At 38.6% G+C, this 13,772-nt stretch overlaps 2 protein-coding genes across 3 annotated transcripts; both read left to right on the top strand.

The window, feature by feature from the left end:
* The first annotated feature begins 939 nt into the window (after positions 1-939).
* On the top strand, positions 940-13,554 carry Pex1 (peroxin 1). The gene is made up of 9 exons (XM_068292729.1): positions 940-1,139; positions 1,362-1,488; positions 1,678-1,781; positions 2,317-2,431; positions 2,494-4,110; positions 4,173-4,369; positions 4,442-5,065; positions 13,090-13,193; positions 13,278-13,554. Exons 1-9 carry the CDS (start codon positions 1,047-1,049, stop codon positions 13,345-13,347), a joined length of 3,051 nt encoding a protein of 1,016 aa, XP_068148830.1. The 5' UTR covers positions 940-1,046; the 3' UTR covers positions 13,348-13,554.
* btl (breathless) lies at positions 5,954-12,915 on the top strand. Of its 2 annotated transcripts, none has more exons than XM_068292727.1 (3): positions 5,954-6,054; positions 9,116-11,943; positions 12,296-12,915. In XM_068292727.1, the coding sequence occupies exons 2-3, from the start codon at positions 9,286-9,288 to the stop codon at positions 12,881-12,883; spliced, it is 3,246 nt and encodes a 1,081-aa protein (XP_068148828.1). In that variant the 5' UTR covers positions 5,954-6,054; positions 9,116-9,285; the 3' UTR covers positions 12,884-12,915. The 2 variants fall into 2 exon arrangements, with proteins under 2 accessions (XP_068148828.1, XP_068148829.1); XM_068292728.1 differs by having other exon boundaries at positions 5,963-5,980.
* Positions 13,555-13,772: the final 218 nt, after the last annotated feature.

Here is a 13,772-nt window from a genome sequence, read left to right as displayed (position 1 = left end):
TATCCATATCCTTTCGCAGCATGTTCTACATTATGTTTAGTTAACAATTTATTTTTTTTTTTTTTTGGTTTTGTGTATGCAAATCTCAAAAACAAAGAGAATAGAGAAAGATAAAATGAGGGTCCGAGGTGTGTTTAATAATAATAAAATAATTAATTAGCACGCTTACATTGTTAGTTTTTAAATTATTGTGTTATTTAATTTAATAAGTGAAGCCAGACCAGCTTTTGGTATACGACGACATAATCTATATATGTGTAGCCGATAAAAGACATCCGAATTTTTAGATGAGAGAAGGGAAACCGTCGCAGCGACTTCGTGGAGAGCGTCCAACAAGGCAAGGAGACCGGATGGCGTTCGGCATTTTTTAAAATTAAATATTGACTTTAAACAAACATGTATTTCACCTCAATTTAAAATATATCGTTAACCTTGTAATAAACTACCTTCAATATAAAGTTAACCTCACATTTGGGGGCTCACTGCTTTTGCTGAGCAAGAACAGGATCCCTTGGATCCAGCTGGAGGTAACGTTTAATTCAATTATGAAAAGTTTTTGGTGAATTTAAGTTAGTTACACTATTTAAACAGCTGTGTGCGGTGGTCTCGGCCGCCAATATTCCGTCACAGTGTCTCGTCACATACTTATGTATATAGCGAAAAAAGACAACAGATTTAACACGCTTGAAATATTTTAAATAAATGATAACCAACTATTAAAACACGCCAAAGAAAAGAAACAAAAATAATATTTTCTTTATTTAAAGTAAAGGTAAGAGCATAACAATGTCAGTTATAAATTCAAATTAGTTTTGAAATTGGTCAATTGTGGCGCCACATATTTACCAGTATTTGCCCACTATTTAAGCAGCTGTTTGCAGATGGCCTCTAACGCAATGATCTGGCAACATCGCTGGCGAACTTTTAATGTTGCCAGAATCAGCGCAAAATCCAAGTTTCCAAATATAAATTTCAGTTTAAAAATGATTTAAAAAGCGAAAGCAAGCGAATCGATTGCATGTAAACGGTTCACGCCCTCAACAAGAATGTTCAAGCGTACATTTAAAGTAGTTTATCGGCCAATTAAGAATAATTTTTTGTTACTGCCGGACCAATACTACGGAGTTGTGTCAACCTATGTAAGTTTTGTTTTGTTTGTGTTGGTGTTGTCGGCTGGGTGGAGGGCCGGGGGTTTTTTGAGCCTTAGTTCAAAAGTCCACCTGTGGCACACACAATGCCCAATGTCCAAGAAGATTGCTACAACTACATAGATTAGATAAGGCCCACCGCCCGCCCCCACCCACAATATGTGTGAATAGAAACTAATCTTATTTGATATCTGATACACATATTCTTCATAGGACACTGGCTGCCTTAGTTTGCAGTATAATGGACGCGTCCATTATGCCTCTTGGGCGCCGCATGCGGGTGGCGGCGGTGTCAAAGACACCGAAATTGGGATCAATGCCAGGGCAGCCAAGGAGATTGGTGAGTATATATTATGGGGTTACTTAACAAGCGGATGTGCATCTGTTGCCAATCCTCCCTACCTACCTACATACATATGTATGTACATATATCTGTGTATATATATATTTTCTTTACGTATAATGTTAACAGTATACGTATATAGTAATTTCTTTATTTATCTATTCGTATGTCTTATTCTTGTCGTAGGTCTGCATGAAAATGATTTGGTCAAATGTTCGCTCATCGCTGACGTTCTCAATCTGCGCAGCGTCCATGTTACACCCGTTTCGGCCAAAGATTGGGAGATCATTGTGAGTGTGGAGTGTCTATAAATAGTTGACGTTAATTTAATTTGTCTTTAGTACCTACTTATATATACCTATATAAATTATATTTATATCAAATTGGCATTTTGGCGCGGGCGTGTGGCCATTGTTTCGCCGGCATTGCCATTGACCCGAGATAGTCTCAGATATAGATAGACATACATACATGCATAGATCATGAATAGTTGGAATTTATTGAATATTTTGAAATGAAAACAAACATAGTCACACATCATCTGCTATTTATACCATCGGTGATGGTGATGATTTGGTGCTCACCGCAAACATTGCTCAATTATCAATATATATTCAATAGATATTTTCCAATATATTATTGTTTCTATAGGATATACGAAAAATAGTATTTGCTATATATTACATACATGTGTGAAATTTAAATATTTTTGTTGAAAAATTCTCTTCTCAAGGGAAATCAATTTGAAACCACTTTTGTTTTGGGTCTAAGATGAATTTCTCCAGCTTTAAACCTTTCATTTTCATATATTCTCTCAATTTGCAGGAGTTGAGCAGCGAGAAAATCTCAAGTAGCATGCTGGAGCAAACTCGTATTGTGAATTCGACGCAGATTCTAATCATATGGATTAACAAGTCCATGCAGGTGGCATTGACAGTGGGTAAATAATGGAATGTACCATTTTAACAATCTAATAAATATTTTCATTTCTCTAAAAAAAAGATCGTTTGAAGCCACACATAAGCTATGGAAGAGTTGATCATAATACGGAATTGGTTGTGGCGCCAAATCTCTATAAAGGTCTTACCAATGGCAGCAGTTCGAATGGCATTAATGGAGAATCCACGGATAAGGATTTATCATCGAAATTGTCACGTAGTAAGACAAGTGCCCAGATCAAAGATGATGTGGATGGCAATAAGATCACAAGACCTGCTCCGCTTACACACTCGTCGACAGTGAGCAATGTGAAGAACACAATGCAACGTAACAAGCGACAGGATCACATGGAACGTTTGAAGAAGGATTTGAGACGTGAAAGTTCGCATAGCTTTGAGTTTCGTGTGGTGCGTGGCTTGTGGATGGAACAGGCTCAGGAATCGGATGTTTATGTAAATAGCAAGCATTTGCCAGATTTTATGGATCTAGATCTGTTCTATAGCATGAAAACAGCCAGCGATAAGGAGTACTATGTAAGGGTACACTTAATAAGTAAAGAACTGGAAGAAGATTTACCAGCCACATTGCATCCGTCCATTGAGTTAAATGCCAATTTAATGAAATTGCTGGGCATTAAGGAGCTGGAGCGGATCGTGCTGCGACCAAAGACCACTGTGGTGAATTTCGTTGAAAAGATTGAACTGTTTGCGCATAAAAAGACTCACTATAAAATTATTGAGAATGCATTTAAGCGATTTGTCATCGAGAGAACACAAAAGCGTCCCATGTTGTTTAATCAGGAGGAGGTAGTCCGGCTGGAGGATGATCTTCTGGTGACTGTGGGCATTCTACCCGAGCATTTTCGTTATTGTGTGGTCGATGCGCAATTCTTGAAGGAATCGAAAATCTATGCCGCCGATTTGGTCCGTCCCGTCAATGAGATAATCAAAGAGCAACCGCAATTGACATCACCTCTCAGTGTTAAGGATCTCATACGTCTGCCCGAATATGATAGAATTGTAGATCAGGTGGTGAAAGAGTTGCGCATGAATCTGTGCCTTAATGCCGATAATTCTGTGATGCGTCAGTGTAATATACTCCTAACCGGAGCTGCGGGCACCGGTAAAACTGTCCTAGTGGAACGCATACTAGATCAATTGTGCCGCAAACCGGATTACTGCTACTTCGATATATTCTATGGATCAAGGAGCAAGGGACGCAAAACTGAATCCATACAAAAGGATTTGCGTAACATATTCACAAGCTGCCTGCAACATGCCCCAGCAATTGTTGTAATTGAAAATCTCGATGTACTCGCGCATGCGGCAGGTGAACAATCCAGCCAGGATGGTGAATATTACAATCGCATGGCCGATACAGTGCATCAATTGATTATGCAGTATACAACGAATAATGCCATTGCCGTGATTGCCACAGTCAATGAGCTGCAATCGTTGAATAAACGTCTCAGTTCGCCCAGAGGACGACATGTATTTCAAACTGTTGCCCGTCTGCCCAATTTGGAACGTGCCGATCGTGAGATAATCCTTAAGGAACTCTGTAGTCACATTAATGGCCGCCAATTGGATTTGATAAAGTTTTCAAATTTAACCGAAGGTTATCGTAAATGTGATCTAGTGCAATTTATTGAGAGAGCTATCTTTTATGCCTACAGGATAAGTAAGTTGAGCATTAAATCAAACCAAATTACATGATGCTAATTTAAATTTTCCTTTTTAAAGGTAAAAGTCATCCTTTGCTTACCAATGATCAGCTTATTGAATCCTTGGAGCATACAAATTCCTATTGCCTACAGGGTATACAAAGTAATCAAAAGACTGGCTCTGAGCAGGAGACAAATGAAATGCGTGTCGAGGAATTACCTGGCCTGGAATTAGTTGTGGGGGTACTTGAAGAGGTTCTCATGTGGCCCTCAAGGGTAAGTTTAAAGATATGTTTTTAATAACAGAAAGATAAATACATTTACTCTATTCAATTCAAATTTGTATAGTACCCTACCATATTTAATGCCTCACCGTTGCGCAATCAGGCCGGTGTCTTGCTCTATGGACCACCTGGTACTGGTAAAACCTACTTGGTCTCACAATTGGCTACCTCATGGAATCTGCGAATAATATCTGTCAAGGGGCCCGAACTATTGGCCAAATACATTGGCCAAAGTGAGGAGAATGTGAGAAATTTATTTAATCGTGCCCGCAGTGCCAAACCATGTGTACTCTTCTTCGATGAATTTGATAGTTTGGCCCCAAAACGTGGTCATGATTCGACCGGGGTGACCGATCGTGTAGTCAATCAATTGCTCACCGAACTAGATGGTGTCGAAGGACTGCAAGGTGTTACGGTTATAGCAGCCACCTCAAGACCCGAGCTACTGGATCCAGCCTTGTTGCGCTCAGGACGTATTGATCGTTTGGTTGAATGTCCATTGCCCGATGCACCGGCTCGGGTTAGGATCTTTGAGGCATTGAGCTCCACATTAAATCTAGATGAATGTGTTGACTTTGATTGGTTTAGTGGACGTACACAAAATTATACGGGAGCTGATATACAAAGTGTTCTGACCTCGGCAAATATGGCGGCGGTTAAGGAGGCGTTAGCACAATTTGGACATGAGGTAAGTGCTGGAAGTGAAGACCGGAAATTCTACACATACATACATATGCATAATATATTGAATTGGAAGTTCTTGGTATTTTGTTTTAACAGTTAGTTTTTCCGTTTTCGGGTCTAGGTTCTCATCGTTAAGGGGCAAAACAACAAGTGCATAATAGAAAGGAGGGGGAAAAAAAGAGTGTACTACAAAAATTTTTCTTTCATTTATTTTTGGGTTTTGAGATTCCATTGGGGATTTTCTTTTTTAGATATAAGTCACGTAACGGATATTTCCTTATTGATATGCGATTATCGCGCATGCGCACGTACTGCAAAAGACAATGGAAATGATGATGTTGTTGTTGTTGTTGCTATTTGTTATTGTTGCTGCTATTGTTGTTTGTCTCTTGTGCATAAATTAAACCGCGCGGCAAGCAAACACCACTCGACACACACACACACACACACACACTTTCGAAGGGTCCCCCGGTGATAAGTAATAAAGATTTCGAAGAGAACCGAAGCCACCGCAAACATGTTTAGAATAAAAGTAAAAAGAACAACAACAACAACGACGACAATTGCAATATGCGGGAGGTGAAGACTAACCAACCAACCAACCAACCTACCTAACCTATACCTATCATCTACCTGCAGTAGGAGTTACCTGTAAGCAGCAGCAACTGCGGGGCCAGGATCGTGATTTGCTAGCCACTTCAATTGCCGAACCAACAAAATATCGTATTGAAGTACCCATCCGATACTCGACTCACTCTATATGTACTCCTCCACGGGCATAACCATAGCCGTTGTCGTTGTCGTTGTCGATGTCGATGTTGATATCCAGAAAAATACAGACAAAAAAAAGCAAAGTTTCCGATCGATCGTTACTTTTCAGTTGTGTGCGCACATTCAAGCGAATCGGTTGGACGGTTAGGTCGGATTGTTGAGAGATTTCTTCGTTTTGTTTTTGTTATTTTGGTTATTATTATTATATTCCTTTAACTTATGGTTAGTGCCAACGGAAGTGGCTACCCCAAAAAGACCATCTCTCTCTCTCTCTCTTTTCGCTCTTACTCCTCCCGCAATTTCACTCTCCTTTGGTGTCGTCGTTTTCTTATTAAAAAATTGGCAACCAAGCGGAAATGCATATGAACCATCAGGCGCCCTTCAGCCACATGACAATCAGCAGCAACAACAACAACAAAAAGCATTTTAACAACTGCAACCAAATATTGTGACAATGTTTTTATTTCGATTTTAATTTTGTGTTTTTTTTTTTTTTTTTTAAGACAAAGAACGTGATTTCTTATTTATTTATTTTTTCCTTGTGGTTTTTCCTCTCTTATTTGGTTTTTGTATTGAGAATTTTCGAGTGGCAAGAATTGAAATTTATGTTCACATTTCGTCTGACATGAATTGCCCAACAAAAAGCCAAAAAAAAGAAAAGAAATTAAAAGAGAAATGTTTCTGGCTGTGAAATAAATAAATTCAATTCTCGAGTGCAACAAATATAAAGATAAACCGCATTTATCAAGACTTATCGAAAAGCAAAAAAAAAAGCTCCCCGACAATTGTCCAGACAAACGTAAATTCAATATATGTCTATTGAAACAGATCTTATTCATCTCGAGAATAAGCCAATATTCATCATATGGCTATAACACTATAGCATCATATGGCTATAACACTATAGCAACTCAAAAGGCTTAATGAATTTAAATAAAAAAGTCAATTCCAATTACTATCATCCAAATTTGAATTTAATTTTAAAGTACATTGTAAATTTAATTATGGTTTCCATTGGAAATAAGAACAGATTCGATTGATCTTGACACCATTAACTGTTCTAGTTATAGACAACTTCTTAAAAGACTTCAAAGAAACATTCGACTTTCTTGGTTTAAATAAACTTGAACAAACCTCTAAAAAAAAGATTTTCCAAAATGAGTTCTCTTCAAACTTGATTGCATTTCCATGAAACAACAACAATCAATTACTAATGCAAAAGAAATAACAATCAACAACAACAATTAATTCGCAAACCGCATAAGTTAATAATAATTAATAAAACAAAGGTGTGAGTTAAACGTTTTTGGCCATGTGTGTGCGCTAGCGTTTTGCTGCCAATAATATTGAATGACGGACAAAATTGTGAAGAATAACACAAAAAAAAAAAAGAATATAATACATACTTCAAACATCATATGTGGCAACAAATGACAGAAAACAGAAAAAAAAATTAAGGAATTGAATAAATTAAAAGCTGCGACGCGTGTGCATATATCAAAAAGCAAAAACGGCGACAGCAACCAGCAAAATGGCAACGGCAATAGAAACAAATGCTAGTACAACCGCAACAACAACAACAATAATAACCAAACCGAAACCGAAACATGAGCAACTGTTTTGTTATAAAACTCATTAAGGCACAGTGGTTTGAAATTGCCTTCAAATCGCTTAGTCTTCAATATGTTTGAAAAGGCCGAAAGATATCAAATTGCATTTGTGTGGCTAAGACTTAACTAGGCTTTCCACTTGTCCATTAGTTAGATGAAGTTTCGAAATTGAGAGTAACCAAATGAAGAGCAGATCATTCAATATTAGTTAGAACAAGCAATTAGTTATCATCAACTTACTACTCTTTAGAGATTAATCAATATTTCTAAGCGGTCTAGAATTTCCAGGTAAACTTTAGTATATACTATGTATATACCAACAGTTGTGTTTATAGTTTTTACCAATATTTAGTTAAGCTCAGCACAATCAGCACTGTTTATTTTTTGTAAATATTAACTTAGAAGTGCTTTTATACCCCACAAACAAAGATCAAAAGAAAGTGTTTTAGGATTATCCAAAACTACTAAATAATAATATATGTAGTTATAGATAGATAGAAGAATGATCAGGACTGTCTCTGTTCTAACTGTCAGTTGAATAACTATGATTGTAATTATTGAAACTTCCGTTTTGTCAAACAATATTGATTTTAGTCGATGATAAGATTACTCGGACTATTTGATATAGTAACTGTTTACAATCGATTGAATTCTTCAAATTCTATATAGCAATGAATTGGGAGATTATTGTATGAATAATTCGTAATCGTTTGCATTCCACTGAGAACTGACCATTTCCGTTAGGTCAATTGAAAAAGCTATATATGTAAGTGTAGTATACGATTCATAAACCGACTTTATCAATACAAGTCATTATGGTAATGAATAAGGCTAAAGCTAAGATTGATTCATTTCCGATCACATGATTATGTTGCGTTCGGCGTGATTTAGCTTTAGAGTTTAAGGGAGACCAACCTCAATCAAAGCTTAGTCTAACACTTAGTCAATATATAGATTTCTGCTTGTAACAGTTTAGTTTGTTTTTTGCAATCTTTGAGCTTTTATTTTCTACATTTTTAAAACTATTCTGCTCCAATGTTGTATTGCAGCTATTGGATGACAACCAAAATTGTTTGACTATATTGGGAACTACATAACTTAACCAAAATGATATGTGATTGATTGACTTATTCAGTTACCCTCATTTTCAAATTATTCACAATCAGATCCAGATTAATGGAAAATTAGGTCTCAAGGGGTATTTGGGACTTCGACATGGGTAAAATTTTTAACTAATTATGGCATCATTTGGGTATTTCTCACTTAGGAATGGCGAATCTTGACACCTTTTACATATATAAAGCATTGTTTATAGGCAAAGCAGTATAAATGAAAAGTTATAATCAAATGCAATTTTAGTCGCTTAACGTAGTGACATGAGATTTTTTTTTTTTTAACATTTTTAGTTTTGGTTTCGGTTTGGTTTTTTGTTGAATGAAATCAACTTACGATATATGCATATGGCGAAAATATCGTATATAGACAAGTTATAATAGAAAAAAAAGAGTGACAGAGAGAGAGAGAGAGAGAGAGGAGGAGGAGGAAAAGAGACACGGGTGTGTGTGTGCGTGTGTCCGGCAATTGTGAGCTCCAACCACGTCGGCGGGCCTCATTACCAAAGCAGTGCACATAATCTTCAGTGTTTTTTTTTTTTGTGTTTGTGTTTTCTATAGAAGGTGACTGCTGTTGGTAATAAAATATTAAACAATAATAATAAATAAATAAAATGAGAGACTGCAAGAAATAGTGAAAAGGCGAATGAGAGAGACAGAGCAAGAAAATATTTGGCTAAAAGAAACATTTCATACAAACAAACTGAAGTTCTACCACTCAAACAGAAAACATGCAAAAATTGCTGATCATCGCCTGCTTCAGCAGCATCTTCAGTCTGTTGTTGGCAGCCCCCACAGACGAATGTGATTACAAGCAGCATCGTTGCTTAATCGATGTCTTTGCCCTGCGTCGACAACCGACAAGCACCAGACGAGTGCCCAGCGATGTGGATATAACATTGAAATGCTTTCGTCCGCAACGTAAATGGTATTATCAAGATATATTGCAACATGAATATCCTTTCTTACGTTTGAACCGCATACAACCTGAACAATCGGGTAACTACAGTTGTTTGGATGGTCAAAATAATTGGTCAAATATCACTTTAATTGTTGGCCATCAAGAGGCTGAAACTGCGGATAATGATATTGCCAGCATCGATAAGATTCTACATGACAAAGAGGAGGAAGAAAATGAGGAGGAGGAAAAGGAATCCGTGGAACAATTGGATTTTCGCCTATTGAACGCAAATCAAACACAAAGATTACCTCGTCTAGCAGAAGATTTGCCAAAAGTTGTGCAACGTCCAGCTGATAGTTTCTATCAATTCACTTGTCAACCGAATACAAATGATGAGAGGCAACCATTGAATATTACATGGCTGCACAACGATAACCCTATTGGCGTCTCGGGCGGACGAGGACGCATAAAAAAGTTGAAATGGTCTCTGAATGTGACGCAGTTGGAAGTGGAGGATAGTGGCAACTATTCGTGTCGCATGTGCAATACTTACGGATGCATTGAAAGTAAACCAAGTCATCTGGAGGTCATAACACGCACTCATTTGGATTTACCTCCCCAATTGAAAGAGGGCTTGCCAAAGAATGTAACCACAGCGCCGGGGGAAAATGTCAATTTCCATTGTGATCTAGAGGACTCCAAATTGGAGACAAAGATCACATGGCGTCATGTGAAGCCGCATGTAGTTGATATCAAACAGTTAATTGAACAATTAACCAATAATCCCAAGGAAGTGAACAAAAACGTTGAGCAAATGCCTACAATACGAGATCGTCCGCATTTGCTGAGTCTCGGTAATGTCCTGGACGAGGATGAAGGCTGGTATATATGCATAGCAGAGAACCCAGTGGGCAATACTGTGGGTGCTGCCTACATGGAAGTTAGTTCAGCTTTAATTACCAGCAGCACGACAACAACAACCACAACGACTCCCACCATTCCAGTGACAACCACTGAGGCCGACGAGGACTCGGATGATAGTGCTGGCGATAGCATTGGTGATGCCACAAACGATGAATCTCCGCCAGTTTTTCGTAAGGGATTACTCCGGCAACAGCATTATGTGGCTGGGCAGACAATCACTCTAAGTTGTCCAGTGGCAGGTAGGGCCACCATCTCATGGACAAGGAATAATAATACTTTGAATCGTCGTTTCGGTGGTATTTTGCAAAAGAAGTGGATGCTACGCATACAGGATGTCACCACAGAGGATAATGGGCTATACACCTGCACCGTGTGCAATTCCAAGGGATGCATACGCTTCGAGTTCAATGTGTGTGTGATTGAACGTGTACGTTCGTCCCCGATCATATCGCCCGTGCCGCAGAATCAAACGGCCTACATCAATGAGACAACGACCATTGCTTGCTCCGTTTTTTCCGACCTCCAACCGACTGTCGAATGGATACGTGTAGTGCCAGGAAATCACTCCAAGGCAAATGTTGTGCCCATTAAATTGAACACTACTCAAGATACGGAACATTCTAATGGCATGTACAATATCACATTGCGGCATATAAGCCTAGAGGATGAGGGCTGGTATACATGCATGGCCTCCAATTCGTTAGGCACTAAAAATGCCAGCTTTTATTTGCGTGTCACCGAACGTCCGCCCAGTATCTATACGGTGCGGCGTTCGCTAACTCCGGGCTTTGCTGTGGCCATTCTGATCATATTGACGTTCTTTCTCATAGGCAGTGTTCTGATTGTCTATATGCTGAGACGATTGCGTCGCGAGAAATTACTTAAACATCGCATTGAAACGGTCCATCAGTGGACCAAAAAGGTCATCATCTATCGCCCCGATAGCGCCGAGGGTAATTCCTGTTCGGCTGGTGATCTTCAGATGCCTGTGATTAAGATTGAGAAGCAACGCACCACTTTCTCGACCACGGGATCGGGTTGTGCCGATCCCTCGCAGGCATTCAACGAATATGAATTCCCATTGGACTCCAATTGGGAGATACCACGACAACAGCTCTCGCTGGGCTCAATTTTGGGAGAGGGCGCCTTTGGACGAGTGGTCATGGCCGAAGCGGATGGCCTGCCACGCAGTCCCATTTCAGCTGAAACCATTGTGGCCGTTAAAATGGTCAAGGAAGAGCACACGGATGCCGATATGGCCAGCTTGGTTCGCGAAATGGAGGTCATGAAAATGATTGGCAAGCACATCAATATCATCAATCTGCTCGGCTGCTGTAGTCAAGGCGGCCCACTTTGGGTCATTGTTGAATACGCTCCGCATGGCAATCTGAAAGATTTCCTCAAACAGAATCGTCCCGGTGCTCCCATGCAGCGACGCAGCGATAGTGATGGCTATTTGGATGATAAACTCCTGATGACACCTCAACAGCAATTGGGCGAAAAGGAGCTAACCATGTTTGCCTTTCAAATAGCCAGAGGCATGGAGTACTTGGCCTCGCGACGGGTATGTTTACTTTCCAGGCATCTTTAGTTCTCAGTTTTTGGCCAAAAGTCAAGAAGAAACATCTAAACTTGTCATCTAATCCTTTAGGTGTTGTTGCTTAAACTTAAATGGTTATAATCGATCACAAGTCGCCTTGAATTCCTTTTCTGAAACCAAAATGTAAAACTACTTTGTTCATAAATTCTGAAAGATCTTTCTTTAGTGTAATTTTAAATTAATTGATTTTGGTTTTGAAAATGAATTTTTTATTGATAACAATTTGTTTATGATGTGAACTTGAACTTTTGCCAAAAACACGTAGTAACATTCTTGAGTTTGTGCTTAACTTTGAAACAATCAACTATATTCCCAGTGCATACATCGTGATCTGGCTGCGCGAAATGTATTAGTTAGCGATGGCTATGTAATGAAAATCGCCGATTTTGGACTGGCCCGTGATATACAGGATACGGAATATTATCGAAAGAATACCAACGGACGTTTGCCCATCAAATGGATGGCTCCCGAATCGTTGCAGGAAAAGAAATATGATTCACAAACCGATGTTTGGAGCTATGGTGTTCTGTTATGGGAGATAATGACATATGGCAATCAGCCATATCCCAACATTATGTCCGCCGAAGAGCTCTATAGCTATCTGATCACAGGTCAGCGAATGGAGAAGCCAGCGAAATGTTCGCTCAATATTTATGTTGTGATGCGACAGTGCTGGCACTTTGAATCCTGCGCCCGTCCCACATTCGCCGAACTGGTGGAGAGTTTCGATGGCATACTGCAACAGGCTAGCAGTAATCCCAATGATGCTTATTTGGATCTCTCCATGCCCATGCTGGAAACGCCGCCATCATCGGGCGATGAAGATTATGGCTCCGATACAGATACATATCAAGAGACTTCCCCGCTTAAACATCCATGTACCACCACCTATAAGTTTAAATAGTTAAACATGGCTATAAAAATATATACATATAATTTCTTTTTTTGTTTAGTTTTTTTTTTTTTTTTGTATTTTTAAATGTTCTCTTAGGGCCCACAAGAACTTCCAAATGTGTAAATTTCGATTTTTTTTTAAGTTCTGAAAAATAATTTTAATGAAAATTAAACTCTTTTCCCTCTCTCGTCGTCGCCATCATCATCGATCAACAGAAACTGCCAAAGAGAATTTTAGTGAAGCAAAAACATCTCATCGAATCCTTTCAAACGACCCGGCCATCGCTGAGTGCCTCCGATGTGGCCAAATATCAGAAAACGTGAGTCTACCTGAGCTGCCTTTTTGGCAAGTACTGTTTTCGTTTTTTCAATTTTGTTGTTGTTTTCCCCCCTTTCTTAAACAGTTATGCACGCTTCACCAACAAGGAGAAGAGCTCCAGAGACTTTGTGGCCAAACGGGCCACATTGGCATAAAGACTAAATCTGTCTAGACTAGAATTACATATGTAGCTAGTATCTTTTTAAATAATTAATATTGAAAAACAAACAAACTGGTTATTGGAGCAAGACAACGAAAAACGTGATGTGTCCAGGGTTTTTTAATCTTTTGTTTCTCTTTTTTTTACTTTTTGTTGGAGATAATAAACGCGAATTTATTAAGGATAAATAATAACGTCATGACTCTCTTTGGATTTTTAAAAAATAAGATATTTATCTTTGAAAATTTATTAACTCTAATCTGGTAAGTTAAAGCTTGAAGAAATCGTTTAAACTTTCTGGTTTACTTCAACTTTGCACAGTTTAAATTTATTTTTCTGTCATGGATATCCATTCTATTATTGGCAACAAAATTTGGCGAAATGCAAGTTTTAAATAAATTATAAAGGCGGTTCTAGAAC

Source organism: Drosophila tropicalis, unplaced genomic scaffold, assembly GCF_018151085.1.
Source record: "Drosophila tropicalis isolate 14030-0801.00 unplaced genomic scaffold, ASM1815108v1 contig_694, whole genome shotgun sequence".
In the NCBI taxonomy this organism is placed as follows: Eukaryota; Metazoa; Arthropoda; class Insecta; order Diptera; family Drosophilidae; genus Drosophila; species Drosophila tropicalis.
Note: the sequence above shows the minus strand (reverse complement) of the source record. Positions and strands in the feature narration are given on the sequence as shown.

Bases quoted from the DNA above. Each gene is read 5' to 3' on its own strand.
- Pex1 (XM_068292729.1), top strand. From the start codon at position 1,047: ATGTTCAAGCGTACATTTAAAGTAGTTTATCGGCCAATTAAGAATAAT. The intron at 4,370-4,441 runs GTAAGTTTAAAG...AAATTTGTATAG, and splicing joins TTCTCATGTGGCCCTCAAGG to TACCCTACCATATTTAATGC. The intron at 5,066-13,089 runs GTAAGTGCTGGA...ATCGATCAACAG, and splicing joins TAGCACAATTTGGACATGAG to AAACTGCCAAAGAGAATTTT.
- btl (XM_068292727.1), top strand. From the start codon at position 9,286: ATGCAAAAATTGCTGATCATCGCCTGCTTCAGCAGCATCTTCAGTCTG. The intron at 11,944-12,295 runs GTATGTTTACTT...CTATATTCCCAG, and splicing joins AGTACTTGGCCTCGCGACGG to TGCATACATCGTGATCTGGC.